Source organism: Ascoidea rubescens (genome assembly GCF_001661345.1).
Source record: "Ascoidea rubescens DSM 1968 unplaced genomic scaffold ASCRUscaffold_6, whole genome shotgun sequence".
NCBI classification, from domain to species: Eukaryota; Fungi; Ascomycota; class Saccharomycetes; order Ascoideales; family Ascoideaceae; genus Ascoidea; species Ascoidea rubescens.
This window is the reverse complement of record NW_017962918.1, coordinates 754329-777854: the sequence shown is the minus strand read 5'-3', so window position 1 is coordinate 777854 and position 23526 is coordinate 754329. Positions and strand designations below refer to the sequence as shown.

General features: G+C 32.9%; 9 protein-coding genes across 9 annotated transcripts; 3 read left to right on the top strand and 6 right to left on the bottom strand.

The window, feature by feature from the left end:
* Positions 1–326: 326 nt before the first annotated feature.
* Positions 327–2930, bottom strand: ASCRUDRAFT_34635 (kinase-like protein; the record flags this gene model as incomplete). The annotated part of the gene is made up of 3 exons (XM_020190538.1): positions 327–1106; positions 1143–1264; positions 1421–2930. Coding segments are annotated over 3 exons (2412 nt in total), but the record flags the coding sequence as incomplete, so codon positions are not given.
* A 1117-nt stretch (positions 2931–4047) lies between these two features.
* On the bottom strand, positions 4048–5000 carry ASCRUDRAFT_147493 (peroxiredoxin). The gene has a single exon (XM_020189249.1). It carries the CDS (start codon positions 4761–4763, stop codon positions 4062–4064), a length of 702 nt encoding a protein of 233 aa, XP_020047499.1. The 5' UTR covers positions 4764–5000; the 3' UTR covers positions 4048–4061.
* Positions 5001–5237: 237 nt separating this feature from the next.
* ASCRUDRAFT_34532 (enoyl-CoA hydratase/isomerase family protein) lies at positions 5238–6131 on the bottom strand (the record flags this gene model as incomplete). The annotated part of the gene is made up of 1 exon (XM_020190531.1): positions 5238–6131. The coding sequence occupies one exon, from the start codon at positions 6129–6131 to the stop codon at positions 5238–5240; it is 894 nt and encodes a 297-aa protein (XP_020047498.1).
* Positions 6132–8316: 2185 nt separating this feature from the next.
* Positions 8317–8889, bottom strand: ASCRUDRAFT_80932 (uncharacterized protein; the record flags this gene model as incomplete). Its single annotated transcript, XM_020194550.1, has 1 exon — positions 8317–8889. One exon carries the CDS (start codon positions 8887–8889, stop codon positions 8317–8319), a length of 573 nt encoding a protein of 190 aa, XP_020047497.1.
* An 850-nt stretch (positions 8890–9739) lies between these two features.
* On the top strand, positions 9740–12370 carry ASCRUDRAFT_8128 (uncharacterized protein; the record flags this gene model as incomplete). Its single annotated transcript, XM_020194596.1, has 1 exon — positions 9740–12370. The coding sequence occupies one exon, from the start codon at positions 9740–9742 to the stop codon at positions 12368–12370; it is 2631 nt and encodes an 876-aa protein (XP_020047496.1).
* Positions 12371–15032: 2662 nt separating this feature from the next.
* On the top strand, positions 15033–15682 carry ASCRUDRAFT_75900 (uncharacterized protein). Its single transcript, XM_020193263.1, has one exon. The coding sequence runs from the start codon at positions 15192–15194 to the stop codon at positions 15360–15362; it is 171 nt and encodes a 56-aa protein (XP_020047495.1). The 5' UTR covers positions 15033–15191; the 3' UTR covers positions 15363–15682.
* Positions 15683–16129: 447 nt separating this feature from the next.
* ASCRUDRAFT_75898 (heme peroxidase) lies at positions 16130–17528 on the bottom strand. Its single transcript, XM_020193261.1, has one exon. The coding sequence runs from the start codon at positions 17393–17395 to the stop codon at positions 16256–16258; it is 1140 nt and encodes a 379-aa protein (XP_020047494.1). The 5' UTR covers positions 17396–17528; the 3' UTR covers positions 16130–16255.
* Positions 17525–18595, bottom strand: ASCRUDRAFT_75897 (uncharacterized protein). Its single transcript, XM_020193260.1, has 3 exons — positions 18517–18595; positions 18257–18387; positions 17525–18103 (listed from the first exon to the last, which is right to left on the bottom strand). Exons 1-3 carry the CDS (start codon positions 18532–18534, stop codon positions 17995–17997), a joined length of 258 nt encoding a protein of 85 aa, XP_020047493.1. The 5' UTR covers positions 18535–18595; the 3' UTR covers positions 17525–17994.
* Positions 18596–19879: 1284 nt separating this feature from the next.
* ASCRUDRAFT_23922 (uncharacterized protein) lies at positions 19880–23032 on the top strand (the record flags this gene model as incomplete). Its single annotated transcript, XM_020189812.1, has 2 exons — positions 19880–21435; positions 21610–23032. Coding segments are annotated over 2 exons (2979 nt in total), but the record flags the coding sequence as incomplete, so codon positions are not given.
* Positions 23033–23526: the final 494 nt, after the last annotated feature.

Genomic DNA, 23526 nt, shown 5'->3' with positions numbered 1-23526 from the left:
AAATACACTACTGATGTGGATTAAAGCCAAATAGGCAAAAAAAGATTATATCTGCTTGGGCAGACTCGTTCGCTTCGTATCCTTCGCGAACTCGTACCCGGTACAGAAAAAAGCGTCGCACACGCACAAACAGACAAAGGCGCGTGTGCACAGCTATTTATTACGTAAGCGTACTCATATGTGGTATGCTGCAAGTTATGCATTTACGTGTGTGTACCTGTTGAATGTGCATTGAACCCTCTTTCCTGGTCTAAGTGGGCACAAACATCAGGTTGGGAGTTATGTTTGAGATTGTGTTTTTTGTTGTGTCGAATCTGTTTTCTTGTTTATAGCAACACAGTGCTGATGAAGGGATGGTGTAGCAACTCGCTCACTGTTGGTGGTCTTCTGGAGTCTACCGAAAAGACCTGGTTTAAGAAATCGCTTGCATCATTTGTGATTGCATTTTCTGGCAATGTCGGACACTGTTTATTCTCGCCAATTTGAAAGATTGCTTCTTCAATTGTGAAATTGGGAAAGGGATGTTGGGCTGTGAACATTTCAACCATCAAACACCCAATAGACCAAATATCTGTCTTTTCACTAAAACTGTATTCCGTAATTACTTCGGGTGCCATCCAGTAAACAGATGGCCCTAGGACTTCACTGATGTCTGCAATATCGCTTTTCCTATACTTGTACTGGCTGTAACAAATTTTCTTTGAAAATCCAAAATCAGAGATTTTGATACATCCTTTGTTATCAATTAAAACATTAGAGCCCTTTATATCCTTATGTATAATGTTGTTTGAATGTAAATATGATATTCCAGTTAATATTTGCTTGATGAAATTTCTTATTAATGGTTCTTCCAATTTCCCATAGTTCATTAATAATGAGGAAATAGATCCTCCGGGTATGTACTCTGAAAATATATTAAGGTAATTTCCAACCTCATTGCTAATATAGTTAAAATCATAATTATATGTCGAACCTAGATAGCATACAATATTTTCATGGTTCAAATGTTTCAATAAATTGATTTCGTTTTCCAAATTCTTGGCTATAACTTTTTCGTTTGTAATTCTACTTTCATTATCAATTTCAGTTTCGTTATTAATTTCAATCTCATCTCCAAGTTGAAGAATTTTGGAAATATTAACTTCTTTAACTGCCATCAATTCTCCGGTGAATGAATTTAAGCCCAAATAAACCACTCCGATACTTCCATTTCCAATTATAGCACCTTTAATCCATTTTTCATTTTCCAAATTTGCATTATGTTCTATATTTCCCAATAATGTTAGATCATCTAGTATAGTTTCTTCTTTCAAGTATACTTGATCTAAATCGTTTTTGTTATCGTTATCGTTATCGTAATCGGTGATAAAATTGTTATTAATACTGTGGCTCTGCATAGTGTTCCATCTTTCGATTATACTATAAAATTCATCAAAATCTTCTTCGTCTGATGAGTAGTTTAAATTTTCAAAATCAGTAGAGACTCTCAGCAAGGGAGAATTTTGAAAAGGAGTTGAAACGGATAATTGGGTTACCACAGGAGATTTCATGTTGGTTTGCCTTGATCTTGATCTTGATTTTGATCTTGATCTAGAAATTTGTCTTACTTTTGGTTGAGATTTAAAATTGTTTATATCAAGGTTATTGTTCTTGTATGAATCGCCTATTATTCTTGATGATCTCAAGCCAATTAAACTATTATTGCTGATATGTTTATTGTTATTAGTATTAGTATTAGTATTGAGACTATTATGAAAATTGTGGGAATTACGGTAATTATAATTACTATTGAAAGTTAATATGGAAGATCTGATATCATCACTGATATTTAAGTTTGGAAAGTTACTGTCAGAAAAGGTCGTTAATCTTGAGATTGCTTTTGATAATTCAGCTGAGTTTTTGATTGTTTCCATCAAGTCATTTGAATTTGCATTTGGAAAATATTCAGCTAAATTGGTTGAGATTAGTTCACTTGGTGGTCTTTGACCATAGACAGTTTTTAAAGGGCGATTCAATTTTATAGAATCGTTCGTGTTGGGATTTTTGTTGATGCTGATATTGGCGTTAAGATTTGTATTGGTGATAGTATTGGCGATAGTGTTATTGGTATCAATAAATTTGTCAGTATTAAAGTTTTTGTTCTTTAAAATTGATTTTGGTCGAGTTGAATTTGAGTTTGAATTTGAGTTTGAAATTAAATTTTCAGATATGTTTTTCAAGTTATTCAAGGGCTTTTTATATAGGCGATGAGAGATGTTGATTGATGTTTCGTTTGGATAATGATCTCTTAGAGTTAGAATCAAGCGATCTTTTTCAAAAGAAGTTAGCGAAAAGCAAATTTGAATCAAGTCGTAATCATTAATGATTCTATCGATGATCCTTTTATCGTTTAAATAGTAGATGTTGTAATCGTTGGGGATGCCAGATAAATTGAATTTTTTCAACGCTTTTGATTTAATGGAGTCAGAATTTGAGCAGCCTTCTATATTAATCTTTTTTGTTGAGCCATCACTGATGATGAAGGTTACGATATTTTTTTGAATCAAGTTTGTCAAAGAGGTTGGGGTAGCTAAAGATATTGGGGTAATTGGATTTAAATTTGATGGAAATATGTTTAGTTTCTTATCATTATTATCAAGAGTATTATTATTAGTAATAGTGGTGGTGGTGGTGGTAGTGGTAGTAGTAGTGGAGTTTGGGTATAAGTAGTTTTGAATGAAATCATTAAAACTTGAAGAATTTAATAAATATTCTGATTTCAAATTGTCAATTGAGATTTGGAATCTGATAATATCGCCAACTTTTTTAATGCCTAGTTCTTTTAGCAATTGATAATCTAGAGAAGTTATTAAATCTATTGTTATATCATTTTCTTTGAATAGTCTGTAGTATTCTTTTAGGTTTATTTTTTCTAGCCATTTGAAGATTTGATCTGTATTTGAAGTTACCGAGCTGTTGAATAGAATGAATATATCGTTTAGTTAGAGATTAGTATACATGAGGATTTAAAACGACAAGATATTAGAGATGGAAAACAAAAGGCAATAAAATAAAATAAAATAGAATACAAAAATGGCGACATACTTTAAAGTTTCTAAAGAAATTTTGGTGATCAGAGTATTTGTCAAATCCATTGATATTAAATTGATAAAGTGAAACTGGATAATTGGTTAAGGACTGTTTGAGGATAGGTGAATAGATGAGTAGATAAATAGAAGAATAGAAGAATGGATAGATAGACAGATAGATACAAATGATGTGGAGCAGACCAGTATGATATGGATATAAATAATGAAATTCTTTTTTGGAAAAAGAAATGTAATTACATTTACAATAAAAGCAGAAAGAAAAAAGCAGATTAATTTTGGTGTTTATTTGATATTCATTTATTTGTGGAAAGCAGACTACATTTTTAACCAAGATGAAAACCAGGTGAAAACAGCAGCGAAAAAGAACATGAAGGGGACTGTTGCAGAGTTAGTTAGGTTAGTCAGTGATAAAGATCTTAGGTTGGGAAGTGAAAGGTTTTTAAATGCGAGTAATGTGAATTCTAATTGAATTCTGATTGAATTTGCCATAAGAACGAAGCGAGTTGTGTGGGATTTGAGTAGATTCCACGAAAGGGAGAAGGTTTCAACAGCTGATACCTCAGCTGTTGAAGCTGTTGAAGCTGTTGAAGCTATTGTTGAAGAATTCGGGTTATTCTCAGATGGAATACCAACCTGATTTACTGTGAAAGAGCATTCAGAAAGCTTTTTGTGCGTATCAGATACCACTAATCATGATCAAATGGTTAAATATTATTCAACTGTTACGCTCCGTTGGAATTGACAGAGCAACCCGTGCAATGGGGAGCAGATCCGTGGTGACGCAGGTAAATGCGCATGGCCACACGCAAAACACCCGCAGAACTGGAACAATGCATGCCGGTGTCAACACAAGATCACATATCCAGCAAATGGACTACAGGGGAAGGAGAGAAGGAATATATTTATTGTTTATTGCTGGCGAAGAGAGTAAAGAGCTGGTGTAGCAAGAGAGCTGCTGGTGCTGTTGCAGCATCAGAGCTTGTGGTTCTTGTTCAATTCCTGGATATCGAGGGGAGTCAAGCGTAGGTAGGGCTTGATGGCCCTGAACTTGGGGAAGAGCTTTTTGGCCTCGTCGTTGTTGAGCGAGTTGTGGACGATAACGTCGTCGCCAGGAATCCAGTTGATGGGAGTGGCTATCTTGTAGTTGTCGCAGGCTTGCAAAGAGTCGACGCACCTGAGAACCTCAGCAGTGTTTCTTCCAGTGGAGGCAGGATAGGTCATTATGAGTCGGATAGTTTTTTTGGGGTCGATGATGAAGACGCTTCTGATGGTCAACTGCAAGCCCTTGTCGTCGACATTGGTCGAGTCTTGAAAGTCAATCATGTCGTACTTGTGCGAGATTTCTCGTTTGGGATCAGAAACAATGGGAAAGCTCAAGAACGACCCAGTTATTTCGTTGATATCCTCTATCCATGCCTTATGCATTTTGGTATCGTTAACAGATAACCCAATTAGCTTGACGTTTCTCTTGGTGAACTCTGGTTCTAGTTTTGCAAAGGCACCTAATTCTGTAGTGCAAACCGGGGTGAAATCGTCAGGGTGCGAGAATAAAATGCACCACGAATCACCAACATACTCATAGAAATTGATCTTTCCATTCGAGCTGTCGCTTTCAAAATTGGGAGCAATTGATCCTAAACGTAACGTAGAGTCGCTTGGTTTGTTCGTGGCCATGGTTGAGATGAGACGAGAAAACTGGAGTATAAAGTCTATAAAAGCAGGATGAGAATGTTGTTGTGAATGGTATTGTGAATATTATTATGAATTTGAATATGAATATGAATATGAATATGAATATGAATATGAATATGAATATGAATATTATTATGAATATTATTTGTGTTACTCTTACAATACTGTTGGAAAAGCAGCAATGTCTCGTTCTAAGCAGAAGAAATGAGTAATAAAACAATAACCATAAAAAGACTCATTATCTCGTCGTAACCTTTTTGATAACTCCAATTTGAAGGGAAATGAAATCGTTTTTTGGGTTTTTTTTCATAGGCCGCGGATCCCAAACGGAAACATGTGGCGCGCTTGGCCCTTTCAAAGTGGCGTCTGTTGCTTTGTATGGCGCAAATCTTAATCTATCTATAAAAAAGATCATAAAAACACTACTCACGCTCTACAACTCTTCGACAAACCTATTCATAGCTTGTGTTTGATGTTTTTATTCGCCAAATTGATAAACTGCCTCTGGGGAACTCCTGTCAACCATTTCTTGTACCCTTGAATCACCTCTTTGGAATTCGCACTATTATAATAGAGCCTTATATTTGAATTGATCAATTTTTTGATGTCTTTAATTGAATCACCATTCAAAAACTTAACGGAATCACTCAACTCGTTTAAAATCAACTCGTTGAATTTCTCTGTCGATTTATTAACCTCCACCTGATCCTTCTTATTATAATCATCCATATTATAGCATTTATTAACAAACCCGCAACTAACCAAGTCTTTATTGTAAATCGGCTTTGATAATAACAACGCTTCGTTCGTCCTTGATAAGCCCAATCGTAATAACAATGAATACGAAGTCGATCCCTCAGTTACCAATCCAATTTTCGTGAATGGATACAATAAAAACGTATCGTCATTCTTCGAGTAGATTATATCGGAAAGTGCAACCATTGCTGCACTTAGCCCAATCGCAGGTCCATTAAGACATGCTACTATAATCTTTCCGTGGTTTATAAAACAGTCTGTCAAGTAAGAGTTTCTTGGAATAAAATCATTAAACCAAAAGCGATCGTTTTGCCTTTCAATCTCTTTTTCATCGTTTTTTTTATCGTTAATAAGTTCATGGTATTTTTTAATAAATTTGTAATCAGCGCCACTAGAAAAATATCGACCTGAGGAATTGATCAAAGTTATTACAGTGCTAGGATCCTTATTGCTTTTTTCCATCAACTTAGCCAAGTAAGTGTAATCATCACCACCTAGTGCATTTAACTTATCTGGTTGGTTTAATGTAATTATGGATATCTTTCCTTTAACCTGGTAAAGGATTCTATTTGATAGTGAATTGTTTTGCCCCATTCCCATTAAATAAACCGGCTATGTAATGTAATAGAACGAAATGTCGCTCAACTATTTCGCACAGCAATTAAATGGATATTTATACCGCTCTTCGCTCACATCATCATCTTATGAAGAATCACTCTTGATAGCAATGATAAAGTTCTTCTCCATCTTTTGAAACTTTTTTTTTTTTTTTGTTTTATTTTATTTTGCATCTGAAAGAAAAAGATCCACAGGGGTGGAACCAGGTTTGCTCCAGGCATACGGATGTATGCACAGAATGCCTCAGACAGCAGTTACTGCTTTAGGATGAACCCTCCTTTCTCTTTTTTCCGAATATAAAGCAAGTGTTTTTTGTTTTTTTGATGAGCTGGTGATTTCTTGAAAGAATCTTTTTTTTTTCTTTGCCAATCTTTTATTGTAAAGAACGTGTCAATGGAAAGGGTTTGAATGAAATTATAGAATGGGTTAGATTCAATTGGAATCACTTTATTTTAGCTTTACCTGGTGATCCATTGAGATTACATAGGGCCTAATTGAAAAGAATACAATCGAACAAGTTGATTTTGTTTGATTCTCTTTTTTTATTATCAGAGATCCGTATGACTGCTATCATTTTAAATTCTATTTAATACAATATAATCGGTCATTAAAAGGAGTATTTTAGTGGCTGATTGTGATTATCATCCAGCATCTGAACGATACCTAAAGTTAAAATTCCACTTTATTCTGAATAGAGTAAAAAAAAAAAGAAAAAAAGAAAATTGAGGGTTTTCACGAACTTTTTTGAATTCGATTCAGCCATTATTTGGAATAAAAAAATAGCTTGTCGAAAAAAAAAAAAAATACAGAAGGAGATTGATATTTTAATTGGAGAAAGGTCATCGTTTAATGAACGCAGAAGATGTTTTATTATAAGATTGGATATTATAATGAACGATCGATTTCAAAAAGAGTAAACAGTTATTCAGTGCTTGATCGTCTGTTTGGGTTCTTTTATAGACGATGATTTTCTGTCGATTAAATAATGAGTTTCCAAATATAGTTGTGAATATGCCTTTTAAAGAAGATAATTTCATGAGATTAATAGGGGAAAAGTTTCATGAAAGTGGTTGAATTGAATTCAAAAAAAGAAAAGCTCAATGGAAAATTAACTTGACTTTAAAAAGCATATGTATACAAACGGAGAGAGAGAGGGAGAGAGAAAGGAAATAGTCATTTTAGGTTATGTTTTTTTGAAAGTAATATTTTGCTTCCTAAAATGATAAAAAGAAAAGGAAAAGGAAAAAAAGAAAGACAAGAAATAGATAAAAAAAAAGTAAAAATATTATTTATGATAGAGTTATAAATTACAAAAAGATAATGAAAAGGAAGAATTATAAAGAAATGAGACTTATTTTGATTAGATATTCCGTGATTGTTTAAGTGGATTAACATTCTATAAACCAATTCAGTTTAATTGGTTTAGTTTGATTATATATAAAGATGGGCTTTCTTGAATGGGAAAGATCAATACAATTTCTTTGTTAATTTTATTTAAAAAGACAATTGTATGTCAGATTTATAAATGAATGAACAAAATTAATTGAATTGAATTGAATTTAAAAAGAGATTTTAAACCAGGAAATTGATTTATTCCGAAAGATTGGTCAATACATTTAATTACAACTATTTATTTTATTATTTTTTTATTTTTTTTAAGATAAGTATTGGAATAATTTTAGTGGATGAATGAAATTGGATGAATAGGGATACTAACAAATTGAGAAATTGATTACCGAATTTCAGGGAAAAAGAAGCGGATTTCATTTTAGGATTAAAAAGAAGAGAGAAAACAAAAGAGAAAGAGAAAATGACGATTGGAATGAAATTTGATAGCAAATAATAGAAGGAGAGATTTTCCATTTTCACCTGAAGCAAAAGAAAATCATTTTTTCAAAATAAAACGAACAAACTTTAACTGGACTGATAGTGGATAAATGTGGTAATAAACTGAGTTAAAATGGGGATTTCCATGGAAATTGCAGAGAGAAATGTCAAGTTATAAATAAAAGTCTGAGAGGACAGGCAAAGGCAGGAAATAAAGGGAAATGGTGAAGTAAAACACAGACTTCGTTACGCTCAGCAGAGGAAGCTTTCGGCTCTCGCAATGTTTCTCCGGCCTGGAGAACGGCACACGACGCGTGTCGAAAACCGCGGGCGCTCAAGTACGGGCGCACCGCTGTTGTGGTGCGCTGGTTTTGGGCGGTTGCGCAGCGCTGGCGCAACCTGTTTCGTCGCCAAGCGAAGTGCAAGAAGCAGGAGAAGCAGAGGCAGGACGGGACGGAGAGAAAGAGGAAGGAAAGGAAGAGGAAGAAGAGGAAGAGGAAGAAGAGGAAGCACAAACAGCAGCTTCTTCTTCCCTCCTCTCTCCCTCCTCAGCGTCTCTCTCAGCTGTGTTTACGCTGGTGCCTACACGAATCTGCTGCTTTCTTCTCTGGCTTCCTCTGCTCGTCTGCTTTGATCCAAATCGCATCCCCTTTGAATCCAGATTGCTTCCATTTCGATCCAGCTGTTTCTTGCAAAAAGCAACAGATCGAACAAGTAGCTCTTCACTCCAGGCAAATCTGCTTGCTAATCTCCAACTCCTCCATCGACAGCTGCTCCAACGCCTTCTCTTGCACCATCTCTTCTGGGCTGGGTTTCCTGATTCTCCATTTAATGGAACTATAGCTGCCCTTTCTACTCTGTCTGCTTCGATTCCACCTCCATTCCTCTTCCAACGCTCCAGCAACATAATACCAGATAATCTGATACCATCTGATACAGTCTTACAGTCTTACAGTCTTGCAATCTTATACAATCTTATACAATCTTATACAATCTTATACAATCTTATACAATCTTATACAATCTTATACTATAACGTCCTCTCACCACTCCAGTAGCATTCAACCATATTCAGATTCTTTTTGTCAAGCATAATTCATTTCCATTTGTTTTTATCCATTTCACTTGTTTTTGAAAAAAAAAATTAATATTTTTTCCTAATATTTCTAAATGAAATTTTAAGTCATTTTAGTCCATTTTTTACTTCATTTTTTTTTTTATTTGTTTCATTTTATTTTACTCATTTTCACTTTAATTCAATTTATTTAATTGTCCAATTAACCAATTAATTAATTAACCAATTAATTAACCAATTAATTAATTAATTAACTAAATAAACAACATAAAAAAAGAAGAAAAAAGAAAAGACAGAGAAAAATAATTAAATAAAAAAATAAAAAAATAAAAAAATAAAAAAATAAAAAAATAAAGAAATAATTAAATAAAGATTTCAAAATTCAAAAATTCAAAATCAAAATTCAAAAAAAGGTTATTACTACTCTATTCTACTCTACTCTACTCTACCCATATCATATCATATCATATCCCACTTTACTCTTTCCACTCTCTACTATATTATACTAAACTATCTCATTTATTCGTCTTGTCCACTTTTACACTTTGTCAATAAAGAACAAAACTTTAAACCCAATTTAGAAACTTCATCCACTTACTTTCTATTCATTCTACCAAGTCAATCTCACATATATATATATATATATATATATATAAGCCTATATATATCCTCCAAAAACGATATGACAGATAAACATACCATCCCAATAAACGACGATGATGATGACGATGATATGGATATCGAAATTGACTCAAATTCCCTGCACAAAAATTCCTCTCCCAATCCTCAATCTCCCCAAATCCAACAGAAAAATATCAAAAAACACAATTTCTTCTTCTCATCGGCCTCAAACCAAATTTCAGCCTCAATTCCAAAAATTAAAGACAACGACAACGACAACGACAACAACAACAATAACAACAATAACAACAACACTCCAACCGATATTGAAATCGAAATGGACTCAAACACATCCCATGACAAACAGACAAAACAAAAAAAGAAAAAAAAAAGAAAATCAATCTTCAGAAACTCCTCCTCTTCTTCCTCTTCCTCTCCTATTTCAAACAAAATCCAAATTTCTTCCTCTTCTCTCTCAAATTCTCCAAACTCTTCACCAACCAATTGCCTCACTAATGACGACGATCAGAAAAAGAAATCTAGAAATATCTTTTCAAGAAAAATAAAATCAAAAAAAATCGATAAAAAGATTAAATTGAATTTTAATCCATCCGTAAATTCAACAACAAGTGGGAGTCCCCTATCTAATTCCAACTCAAACTCCAATTCCAATTCCAACTCCAACTCAAATAAACTTCAAAAGAATTCACCACTCTCTGAAGACCAAAAAAAACATAATGAAAAACATAATGACTTTGACACTTCTATAACTCTTCCCAATATTGATCTACACAACATCGAAAAATATAGCCACTATTCCGAAGATACTATAATTAAATTCATAAACCTAAACGCTGAAAGAGAAAGAACTAAACAAGAAAAATTTAAAGCAAAGACTGCAAAACTACTAAAAGAAGTCCTAAACATTGCAATCTCAAATAACATCCCATCCTCTTCAATCCCAATCATCTTCTCAAATTTAGTACCATCATCCCCAGTAAAATCTCCTTTGAAATCTTCTCCTCTACAAAAAAATGTATCCTTTTCTCCCAACCTTACAAATATTCATCCCACAACAATACAGCTTCCAACACAACAGCAACAGAAACTGCAACTAAAAATTCAGGAACAGCAGCAACAGCAGCAACAACAGCAGCAGCTTCAACTTCCACCTCCTTTATTTCCTCAAGTGCAACCACAATCACAACCTCAGCAATTTTCACAACCCCAGCAATTTTCACAGCCTCAACAGCAGCTATCTCTGCAATTGAAAACTACTACCACTTCTTCTTCATCTTCCTCATCTTTTAATGCAAGTATTCAAGCTGGTATTCAAAAATTCAAAAACCAATTGAAAGTAAGGTCAAGACCTAAAAATAAAAGTCTTTCTTCTCTCCCATCTCTGTCTTCTATGGCCTCTTCAATGCAATCATTTTCAAACAAGCCACCAAGATCTTCCACCTCAGTTTTCAAAGTTGAACTACCTCAACAAATAAAATATGAATTCCACCACTGGAAAAATCCTGATGACAAACAAAAAAAGAAAAAAGCCTCTGATAAACACAAATCTTCTCAGTCTACATCTTCCAATGTTACTCTTCAACAAACTGCCTCTTCATCTGCAGAAACTTCTCAGGCACCTTCAGCCTCAAATCCTCTATTTGCTGTACCAGCTTCTAAATCGGTTAGCACTTTTAGAAAATTTTCCCATTTAAGAAAACATTCAACCTCTGTGACTTCTGAAATTTCACCTTCTTCTTCAAAATTCCAAAGAAAACTACCTACTTCTTCAACCTTTTCAGTTATACCTTATGATCCTTCAAAGGAATATGACTCTGGATCTAAAGGCAAAAAAACTCCGATTCCTTCTCCCAAAACTGAAAGCAGAAAGTCTCATTCAAATGTTTCCGAAATTTCAACTCCATCATTATTATCACCAAGCACCGTTACTCCAAGCCATCCAAATCCCACAAATGTTCAGCATCTTCCAATGTCTCCTTTGAAAACACCACTGCAGGTAGACCAACCGCAAATTCCTTCGCCATATAGCTCGAATTTATTGAGTTTTAGACCTATTCCGCTGAGAACACAGCATATTCAGCATATTCAGCAAATACAACAGTCATTTTCACAACAACGTCAAAGCCAGTCAGAGTTCTTATTCCCTTCCCAACCAGCACAGTCTCAAATCCAGCAGCAACAGCAAATTCCTCAATTTTCACTTCACTCTCGGTCAAATTCTCAAAATTTTCCATCATTTAATGTAAGGGCCCAAAATCTACCCCCAAGTTATCAACAAACACCACCACCACCACCACCACCACAGCAGCAGCAATCACAACAGGTTCGTCTTCAAGCACCATATAATACAGGCGCTACACCATATGGGCAGTCTCAAAAATATTACCAAGGCAGTCCTCTTCAATTTGAGCACAATGCACATTTAAGTTATGGGAGTTTTTTAGATTCTCAATCTCAACCTCAACCTCAACCTCAACCTCAACCTCAATCTCAATCTCAATCTCAGATTCCAATTCAACGAACAAGTTCTCAAACTTCTAATTTACAAACATCTCAGAATCGTCGACAAGATGTGGGATCACAGCAACCTTCAGTGAGCCCTTCAAAAAAACAACCATCAAAAAGTGATATTAAATACATGTTAACTGAAGAGCCAAAAGATAAAAACTGATTGATAAGATTTTATAGGTTTCGATCATTAATCATAAATTATAAACTATGAGAGTTTTATAAGTTATTTTGCATAAATCATATCCTTTTTTTTGATTAAATTTTTTTTCTTTTTTTTTTTATTATATTATCCAAAATTGAAGTAAAAGAGGAATAAAAAAAATTTTCACATTGGGAAAATAATATATTGGTTTTATAGAAATTTTAGTTTAAAATATTATTGTTTTTTTTATTCATTTTAATAATTAAGTGGGAATTCTCAAAGGAAGAGTGGTTTTGATTTAATAATTTATTTTATTTAATTTATTTCAATATATAAAAAGAAGAAAAAAACTATCATTTTCTGTGTTTCTTTTCATTTAGTATTATTATTTTCAATATTTGAAAACTTTATTTTTTTATTTTTTTATTTTTTTATTTTCTTACTTTTAATCTGATTCATTTAATGTTGCTTTAGTATTGAATATTTCATCCTTTTTATTGATTTTTATTATTCTATGAGATTATTTCATTTGAATTTTTTCTGCCATTTTCATATCATTTTTCTGCCATTTTCATATCATTTTGGATCATTTTCTAACATTTTTTGACATTTTTTGACATTTATTCATCATTTTCTATTATTATAATTTTATTTTATTTTATTTTATTTTATTTTATTTTATTTTATTTTATTTTATTTTATTTTATTTTATTATATTTTATTATATTTTATTTTTTTGGTGTATAAGTATTAGTATAGGTATATTGTTTTGAAGTAAATTGACATAAATTAGAATAATCATTGCTTTAATTTTTTTTTCTTTACATTTAGGTTTAAGATCTGTTTTTCATATCTAGAGTGCGGTTAACAATAAAAAAAATAAGAGAAATGTAAAACCACAATTCTGGTTTGAAGACAATAAATGCATAAGAATAGTTGAAACTCTTAGGAGGACATATGAAAAACTAGTTTGAAGAAAATTGGATATTGATTTTCAAGCAAAGGGGACATTTACATTTTCTCTAAGATGAAGTTTATGTAAAACGAAAAATGAAAATTGGAAAATGAGAAGTTTGAAAAATTGCAAACTTTAAGATAAAATAACCAAAGAAAAGTCAAAAAAACTCATTCAAAAACAGTCAAAAACAGTCAAAAACAGTCAAAAACCAGTAGAAAACCAGTAGAAAATCAGTCAGAAAATCAGTCAAAAAAGGACAATAAGAAAACGGTTAGAGTCTTTGTTTCTAAAGTTAGTATGCCAGGCTGGGTAATTGTCAATTTTTTCTATTATATGACCTGCCCTATTTCGATACATTCAATGAACGAGTAGAAAATAGAGCTCAATTGAATTTCCAATTGTAGAGCAATTATGATCGGATTGCTCATGCTGCTAATCCATGGGATAGAGTTTGATAAGCCTAAAACCTCCAACAAAAAAGTGGATATAAATGGAATCAAACAAGTGCTCTTTCAATGGAGGTATTCTCATATTAAGAAAGATCAGTCACTAAAAACCGCTAAGAGTTACTAAAGTGCGATTTTTTTGAGTCAGAACAGCTAATTTCCAGCTGTGGCGCAACGTCTGAATCGGCTCAAAAAGCAGCCCATTTGGGAAGAAACAGGACCGTCCCGATCAAGCAATCATATTGAGCAAAAGCAGCGCCGCTGACTAAGCGCGGAGAGCGGACTGCCCTTCCGTCCCACTAAACTCCAGGCGAAAAAAAGCGGTGAAGCGAGCCGCGTGGAACAATACGGTGGGCGCCGGTGGGGCATTTTTGGTTTCTTTTTCAGCGCTATTTGTACGCTTTCTTTCCGTGCTTCCTTTTTCAAGTTGTTCTGGGTTTTCTGGTTTTGCTGCTCCAGCTGCGAATTTCTGTCTGCTTTCACTTTGTGGATCTGTTCTCACCAACAGGGCGACCGATGGGCGACAGGTGCAAAGCAGAGCCTAGACCTAATGGCGCAGCACGGGATCGCTGAAAACAGCCAATCACATGGCAGCGTGTTCTATAAATAAGCACGTTCAATGGCGAGAACCTCTCACAATAGCCTCTCACAATGGTTCGCGACCCAGCTGGTTTAGGAGAGGAGACCTTTGATCTTACAAAGCCAGGATCTCCTGGTGATGAAATGCGGTTACCAGAAAACACTCAGCAGAGCAACAGTGTAGGAGGATGTTCCCAGAAAAACTGTCCAGATGATAATAAGGATAGTAAAGACGGTTCTTTGAAGTGGACTGCGCTTTATTGTATGATTTTTTGCGAGTGATGGGTAAGGTGTTGTGTGATAATAACATGCCATGGGTCGAGCTGCAGAGCAGAATGATGCTGAGGGAAATGGTTCGTAAAATGAGTAATAAGAGCGCGCATTAATTACATGCCGAAGCGTGAAGAAAAGAAAGAAAAGAGTGGCGCATAGTAATTTTCACCTTGTTTGTTTACACTTTGAAAATTTTTTTGGTTTGTCTTTTGCAAGAGAAATGTTGCAACTTAGACCAGTAGCACATACAACCAACAGAGCTTAGTAGCAGAGCTTAACAGCATAGCCTAGTTGGTTCTACACCAGTAAATTGTATCAAATCAAATGCCATTAGGCCATGGGAGGCCATAAACCTCAGTGCTGTGTGCCGGATTGGGAACTCCAGAATTCTCCTTCTTCTGTATAAATATCTCGCATTTCTCTCGTTTTTGCTTCTCTGTCTATTTTTTTATCTACAAATTGTCTTGCCTTCTAACTACTAGAATACAGTTCTTTTACTATATCACTAAATCAGTCTATTAATTATCCAATTAATCTTTGTCTTTTGACCTTATACCTCTTTACTTTCGCACAATAATTCACAATGCAATTCAAACAAATCTTAGTTGCCTCCTTAGCCGCTGTTGCTTCGGTCAGAGCCTTAAACTCTTCCAACACCACAAATGACACTGTTCCAGCAGATTCTGGTGCTTCTGGCGTTAAACCAGCCCTCTTAGGTGCTGTTGCCGTTGCTGGTGTAGCTTTATTATTATAAGTTCATTAATACATTCAAATTATCAATATAATACTTCTTAATATTTTCAATATTAAGAAAACAAAATTAGTTATAATTTAATAAGTTTGTATCATACGGGTTTTTTTAATAATTTTCTTGCTACCTTTTTTCAGTCATAATACTTTTATTCTTTTCATTTTCATCGTTCCTTCTCTTTAAATCTCCTTTTTTTGGTTTGGCCTTCCAATAATTTTAAAACTTAATCTTTAATTTTTTATAACATTTATAGAATGGTTTTCTTCTAATTTCTTACAATTTTTTTCAGTTCTTTACCTCAATATAAATTTTGAGCTTTTTCCTTTCAATAACTGTAGCTTCTACTTTATTGCAATTGCAACAAATCATTTAGTCTAGAAATTTTATTATTTTGTTTAAAAGTCAATCATTCACATTTCTTATCTATTACTAATCTAATTTGAAACAAAATTGTTGTACTACCCGATTAAAATCCAAAACAAAGTAATTAACTTCCCATACTTTTTATCCTTTTGATGTAAAAATTTTTTGATTTTTTTTTAGAGTTTGCTCTATAAATAGTTTAATAATAATTCTAGTTTTTTCCATCTTTTTGGGCAGTTTCTTTTTTCCTGTCTCCAGATAAGACAGTGCTGCTGTTAGAGCCCTATTATAAACAGCAGCCCAAAACACCTCACGGCACCTCACGATACCTTATCGTCTCAGTTCCCACCACGATTACTATTTCACGGTCTTTCATTGGCTGATTCTGGCCGTTGATATGTCAAACTTCACTGTCTTAATAAATTCAAAATGTACTCCCATGTATATATATTAGTATTTATACATATTAATTTTTTATATAATCGTAAATATTTATATTAGCTAATATCATTATCTCATTTATATACTCATCCTTAATCGTCTTGTTCATCTAAAGTCTTGAAATACCATGTTGGTGTGTCCTTTGGAAATTCAATCCCTAATTCCAATAATTTCTTAAATGCATTTGCAAAATCTTTAAACAATAAATTTTCATTTTTTGAATAAATCTCACTGATTTTCTTAAAGTTTGGATCAAATATCAATGCCATATCCGTTGGCAACATCATTAATGAATGTGTCTTGGAATCCTCAAATTGCGTATTTCCATCATAATGTTGTTTGATCTCCCATCTTTCATTCAAAATCAACTTGAAAAACTCATTGGTAACCATGTTGGGCGAAAAGGTCCATGGCCCTGTAAATCCTGAATTCTCCTTATGACATCTACCAATAGCATGTCCGACTCCAATCAATGCAACCATTTCTTCATCATTAAACCCCATTCTATTAAACACTGCTCGAACATGTTCGGCACCTTGCGTAGCATTTGGTAATCTGCCATGAGGTGGTTGGTTCTTTGGTGGTAAATCTTTTCTACCTGCTCTCCATCCAATTTTGGGTCCATTCATCTCTTGAATTGCAACTATTCCCGCAAGGGTATATAAATCGCCCGTTGAGATAAATGGATTATCTTGTTTGATCTTATTCAAAAAACTTCGAGCATGAACCAATCCATTGTTTCCAGCATCTTTAGCTTCATATTTATGACGCATTGTACCCCCATATGATCCTCCTTTAGTACCTGAATAATCATCTTTATCGTAAGATCCAGATAAATGCCAGGCTAATCGAACTAATACTGGTCCATATCCAATACCTCCATCCCATTCATCTTCTTCTTGTATTTTCGTGGCAATTTGATTATATATCTTTTGATAATCATTAAATGTATGTGTGGTTTCAGTAGCAAGCCAGTTTGAAATAATTGGTGAACTTGCTGCTCCAAATCCAAAAAATCCTGCTTTAAATAAATTACTACTGCCATTATTACTATTATTACTATTATTATTATTACTATAGTTGTTATTGAATTTATATTGATAAGAACGTTTTTCATTCTCATTATATGCAACTGCAAAAACAGCAGTTGCAGCTAGTCCGGCAAATGAATATACATATTTCTTTGAACTAGACTTGAATGGTGATAAAAATAAAGGATTAAGTGTTGCCATAATTATATTAATCAACTACTCGGATAAAATAATAAAATAATAAAATAATTAAAAAACAAGCGAGATTGTAAAAGAAACAAAAATTAAGAAAATAATCAATTTAAACGGATCTTCCTACACTTATATAATTTTCTTTATCCCCCCCCTTAGTGAATGAATAACAATAATAATAATAATAATCATTAGCTGAGTTTAAGAAAAAATGTTGTTGACTAGAAAATACTCGGGGAATTTACTTGTCCAATGTTCTTTTTTCTTTCAGATTATTAATTACGTCCAAACTACAAACTTTACAATGTCCAAACTTTTGAAATCGATCATTTACATGTAATAGAATAAAAAAACATAGCGGTAAACGATCTAAATGTAACCATATTGACTGTATTGGTATATGAGGTTATTATCCTAAACAGGTGCTCCACAGACATGGCGTTCGAGTTTGAAAAAGATGACAAATAGAAATATGCCGTGTTTTCATTGGCTGGCGAATAAAGGAAATATTGGCCATGGCTCGATTCTCAAAAGAGGAGTCTTTCTATCGCTCAAAACATTGTTTATTAGGGCTTAATAATGAAATTGCATATGTAACAACTTGGAAATCAGTGCAATTGAACCGAGTTATTCTTATTAATCACAACGATCTGAAAACCGCAAAATAGTAAAAATCCAAGGTAAACAACAGCAGTAGTCCATAATGTTTTAGCGACTCTATTGAAATGAAAAATGGATGAAAGCAAAAAAATAAAAGTTAAAGCATCAGTTAGTATTTCAACCATTCTCCAAATACACTGGAAAAAAAACAACCATAATAGTAGTACTAATACTAATACTACTGCTAATAACAATAATAATAATGCTTACTCTTTTCCATTCTCAGGATCAGATGTTGAACCCATCATTGATTCATGGCCGGTATAGAACAAATAACCCAATACTGTCAATATAACAATACCAAAAGCAGATACAACTGTGCAAAAGTAAGCTTTAAATGGCTTGAATAACAACAAAATTCACTAGTGTTAGTAACAGTTCGTAGCATTTGGGTGAATCTTAACTTCAATGGATACCAATTGTTTCAGTCATTTCAGCGACTTCAATTTCAATTGACATCAAATACACACAGAAACAACTGGCTTCATGTTCGATTTATTTTTATTGGGGCTATCTTATTATCTCTTGATTCCTTATCCTATCAGTGACGATGTCTGCGACGGTAAACAATCCCCAGCTGTTGCTTCAGCTGTTAATTTGAAGCAGCAAAAACAAAGTCAGGTGGGTGCAGATCCAGCGATGTGGATTGTGAACCATGCTGTATAAGTGCATCCCCTGCATGGTTTGCATTTAATGCATGCGCATGCGTTTGCTTCTTTTGCTGACAGATTTTTCAGGGACATAAAGGATGTGTCAAAATTTTACATGTCGAAGCTGTGCCAGGAGAAATATGCTGCTCAGTTCTGATACTGTTATTTGTAGATTAGTGGGGCACATTTTTTTTTTTTTTGTAATTGACAGAACTGCCAATTTGCTCATTGAATTTTCCCATGGAGACAACTGATTACCTTTGGGTTCTTGTCCCTTTAATAAACTGATAATCTTAGCCTTCTATCAACTGAGAAATAACTTGTGATTCGTCATATTCATCATTCTAGTTAATCTTGCTAAATCTATCTATTAAATATCTATTTTGGACATGAAAACCACTGGGGCATTAAAAATTCTGACTATTTTTATTTGTACCGTTTCAAAAAAAACTGATTCGCATTATAAGTGCATTATTCATTTAACTACAGAAAAATTGCAATATAATAATAAAAATCTACCCAATTTACTTAACTTAAGTTATTTTATCACTATTCTTTAAAATAATCGATCTTATCATACTATATTGTATTATACTCAAAGTCTTTCAGATTCAAATAGTAGATTTCACTATTCATGTTTCTACTATCCTAGTATAATATATCACTTGTAATATAACCTCTACTGTATATAAATTATCTTTCCATCTCTTTTTATTTTCATACTAAAACCTATACAAATATAAAAAAACAATACCTAATATCAAACTGCAAATAAAGAATCACATATAAAAGATCCAGCCAGTCTTTCCTGTACCATAATCAAATGTCTCTCAGCATACTAAATCATTCTTCAACTTCTATATCGTACTTATTACCTATAATTAAGAGTGTGCCATTCTATGCATCCTCTCTTTTAAAAAATATAAAAGAAACTCCAACTAAACTCAATTACAATCTCAATTCAAGCAATTACTATCTCAATGACAGAAGTAATAGGCCAGATATCAAGACCCAAAAACACTTTTACCATAATTTAAACAAATTTTCAATTAAAAACAACCCTTTTCATCATCAGAACTATTTTTCATCTTCTTCACCTATCTCTTTTAAAAGATTTTATTCAACCAATCCTATAAATTTTAGCATTGTTGAAGATCCACCACCAGACCCAAGAATCAAGAAAATTATCAATGACATATCAAAGCCTGATGTTGACAATCGATCTTACAGAATCATTCAACTTAAAAATGGTCTTGAGGTTTTATTGATTCATGACGAAACTACTCAAAAATCTTCCGCCTCTATAAGTGTTAAAGCTGGTAGGTTTCAAGATCCACCCAATTTGCCTGGTTTAGCTCATTTGTGTGAACATGTCTTGTTTATGACTAGTTATAACAATAGTGAAGATCCTGCGTCTAATACTCCTTCAAATGTGAAATTCACAAGTAGTGTTGAAAATGAATTTGAGACTTTTATCGATGACAATCTTGGTACATCAAATGCTTTTACTTCTGATGAAGAAACAAATTATCATTATGATATCCTAAATGAGAACTTTGAATTATCCTTGAAAAAATTCTCAACTTATTTTAATAATATTAACAACAATGATATAAACAATCAATTAATCAACAAAAGTGTAATTGAAAGAGAAATTCAGAGTGTTGATAGTGAATTTGCTAAAATCACTAAAAACGATTCCTGGAAAATAAGACAAGTTGAAAAAAAAATTTCAAATAAGAATCATCCTTATCATAATTTCTCAAATGGTAATATCAAGACTTTACACGAGATTCCATTGTTAAATAACATAAACATTAAAGAATGCGCTTTGAATTTTTATAAAAATTACTACATTCCAAAATTAATGAAATTGACTATATTAAGCAATCAATCTCTAGATTATGTACAGAATTTGGTTTTAGAAAATTTTAGTTCATTGAAAAACATTTCCAATCAACTTCCTTTTTATGATTATAATAACGAACATCCAATTACAAAGGATGAATTAGGGACTATAATTAAAATCAAACCAGTTATGGATACTCAAGAAATAAGAATTTGTTTTCCAATATTAGATCAAAGACCATTTTATCAATCAAATCCTTCACTGTATTATATTCATTTAATTTCTCACGAATGTAATGGTTCATTAATTTCCTTTTTAAAAAATGAGAGTTTGGCTTCTTCATTAAGCGTTGAATTAACACACATATCAGATAACGATGATTCATTTAAAATCATAATTCAATTGACCAATGAAGGATTTAAAAAATATGATGAAGTTGTTGGATATGTTTTTAATTATATTGAATTGTTAAAAAAAACTCAACCTCAAAGGTGGATTTACAATGAATTGAAAATAATGGAATATGGTAGATTCAAATGCAGACAAAAGATATCTGAAATTGAGACCACATCATCTTTAGCAAGTTTATTACAGGATAATTTTATTTTAAGAAAGGATATTTTAGGGTCGTGTTTGTTGAAAAGATTTCGGGAAAATGAAATTAAAGAATTTGGAAATAAGTTTCTTAATATTCGAAATTTTAGATGTTTGTTGGTTAGTAAGAATAATTCGCATCATCTTTATAGAAAGGAGCCATATTTAAATACCAGATATTCAGTTGAGAAACTAAGTAAAAGCTTTTCTAGAAAGGTTATTAGAATGATAAGAAAAAATGGAAGTTGTTTTTCATTGCCATTACCAAATCGATTTTTGCCACAAGAATTTAAGAGGTTACCAGATAAAGAATTGCTTCATTATAAATATGATGAAAATATTCGAAAGGCTATTGTAGCTTCAAGTTCATCATTTTCAACAAATTTACAAACGAAAAATGAGCAAATGAACAATCTAAGTGATAATAATAATAGTAATAATCAAACTGAAGTTAGTGAGGAAACTCAAAGATTAATTGATGAGCAAGACGAAATGGAATATTTGAACAATTATAAACCACCAATATTGTTTGAGAGTAGTGAGTTTGGACGTACATGGCTAAAGCAGAATAATAGTGTTCCTAAAGGGTATGTTGGATTATTGATTCGAAATCCATCGTCACATAATTCGCCTATCAATTCGATCAAATGCAATATTTTTATCAAGTATATTAATGAGCTTTGTGAGGTATTACGGTATGAAGCCAATTTATCTGGGTTGTATTTTAATTTTGAACCCAGTTACAACGGATTTTATTTACAGATTAATGGATATAATGAGAAATTGATAAATTTATTGGAGAGCATTATAAAATTGGTTAAGATTGAAAATAGTTTGAATAATTATATTAGTATGAGTGAAAAGGAGTTTAATAGACACAAGAGTAATTTAGAAAGGATATACAAGAATTTCAAGTTGACTGAGCCATTTAATCAGATTGATATTTATTCATCGTGTCTTTTGAATGAGAATTCGTGGAATATTGATGAGAAATTGCGATCATTAGATCAATTGATGTTTAATAATTTTAAGAATTATAATCCATTTGAACAGTTTTCGTTTGAGTGTTTTATTTATGGGAATTTTTCCATCAAGGATTGTAATACAATTAATAAATTGATAAAGAAGAATCTCTGTGAAAATAATCAATCATTAACATCTAGTGAGAAAATATTGGGAAGATCGTTGATATTGTATCAGGGAGATAATTATAATCTCCGATTGATTAATAGAGAATTATCATCATCGTGTATTGATTGTTATATTCAATGTGGGATTAAAGAAGACAAGACGTCAAGGGTTTTGTTGTATATATTGAGTGATATTATGGATGATTTGATGTTTAATGAGCTAAGAACAAGAGAGCAATTGGGGTATATAATGACAGTGGGCTTGAGATCAACTAGGACTACAATTGGGTTGAGGTTGTTAATTCAGAGTGAATTGCCTACAGAGTTTTTGGAGTCGAGAATCGACAAGTTTTTGATTACGATCGTTGAGAATTATTTGAGGAATTTGACTAGGGATGAGTTTCAAAGTTTGATTAACAAGATTTCAAATGATTTATTGATCAAGTTTCAAAACATGAGAGAGGAGTATTATTTTTATTGGAATCATATCAAGTCTGGGTATTTTGATTTTATCAATTTAATTGATTATTTGAAGATTTTGAAAAATTTAACGAGAAAGGACTTGTTGTATTTTTATCTTTATTACATTTCACCAAAGAGTTCGATTCGAGCCAAGTTGACAGTTCATTTGCATAACTGCGATAGTTCTAAAAAGGAGGACAACATTAAGAATTACAAAAAAATCATTAAGTCTGCGATAAAGAATTCTTTGTTATTGAAAGATATAATAATTTCCAATGATAGATTGAGCGAGATAATTGATAAGCATATCAATGAGAAAGACGATTACAAAGAGAGCTACAAAGATAATGATGGCAATACAAGTAATGGGAAGGAAAGCCAGGTGCCATCGAGGATACTTAATATGAATGATAAGGTGTACAGTATTTTGTCAGACTTACGATATTCATTTGCATCGTCGAAACTAGGACAAGAGCAGAGTAAAGGAAAGGCTACGGACGTTGTGAGTGATATTACACCAACAGTCATCTCTAAATTGGACCAGTCATATCTTGATCTCTATCCCAGTGGAGAGACAATCCGAGACATCAGCGATTTCAAGTCGAGGTTGCTAATTTCGCGAGCACCATTGCCCTTGATGGAGTTGGACAACTTAAAGGTGGAAAACATTGTGGACGAGCACAAGAAAACGAGGTCTGATGCTTACAGAGAGAGAAAAGCACATGAGAGGGATGGCCAGCGAGATGAGGACGACTTTGTGGCGAAAAAGGAGCTCACCATCACCAAAAACAACGA

What these genes read in the sequence shown, in the direction of transcription:
- ASCRUDRAFT_75898 (XM_020193261.1), bottom strand. Translation starts at nt 17,395, where the DNA reads ATGGCAACACTTAATCCTTTATTTTTATCACCATTCAAGTCTAGTTCA.
- ASCRUDRAFT_75900 (XM_020193263.1), top strand. Translation starts at nt 15,192, where the DNA reads ATGCAATTCAAACAAATCTTAGTTGCCTCCTTAGCCGCTGTTGCTTCG.
- ASCRUDRAFT_147493 (XM_020189249.1), bottom strand. Translation starts at nt 4,763, where the DNA reads ATGGCCACGAACAAACCAAGCGACTCTACGTTACGTTTAGGATCAATT.
- ASCRUDRAFT_75897 (XM_020193260.1), bottom strand. An exon ending in GATCCTGAGAATGGAAAAGA is followed by an intron (nt 18,104 to 18,256) that starts GTAAGCATTATT and finishes TCATTTCAATAG; the next exon opens with AGTCGCTAAAACATTATGGA.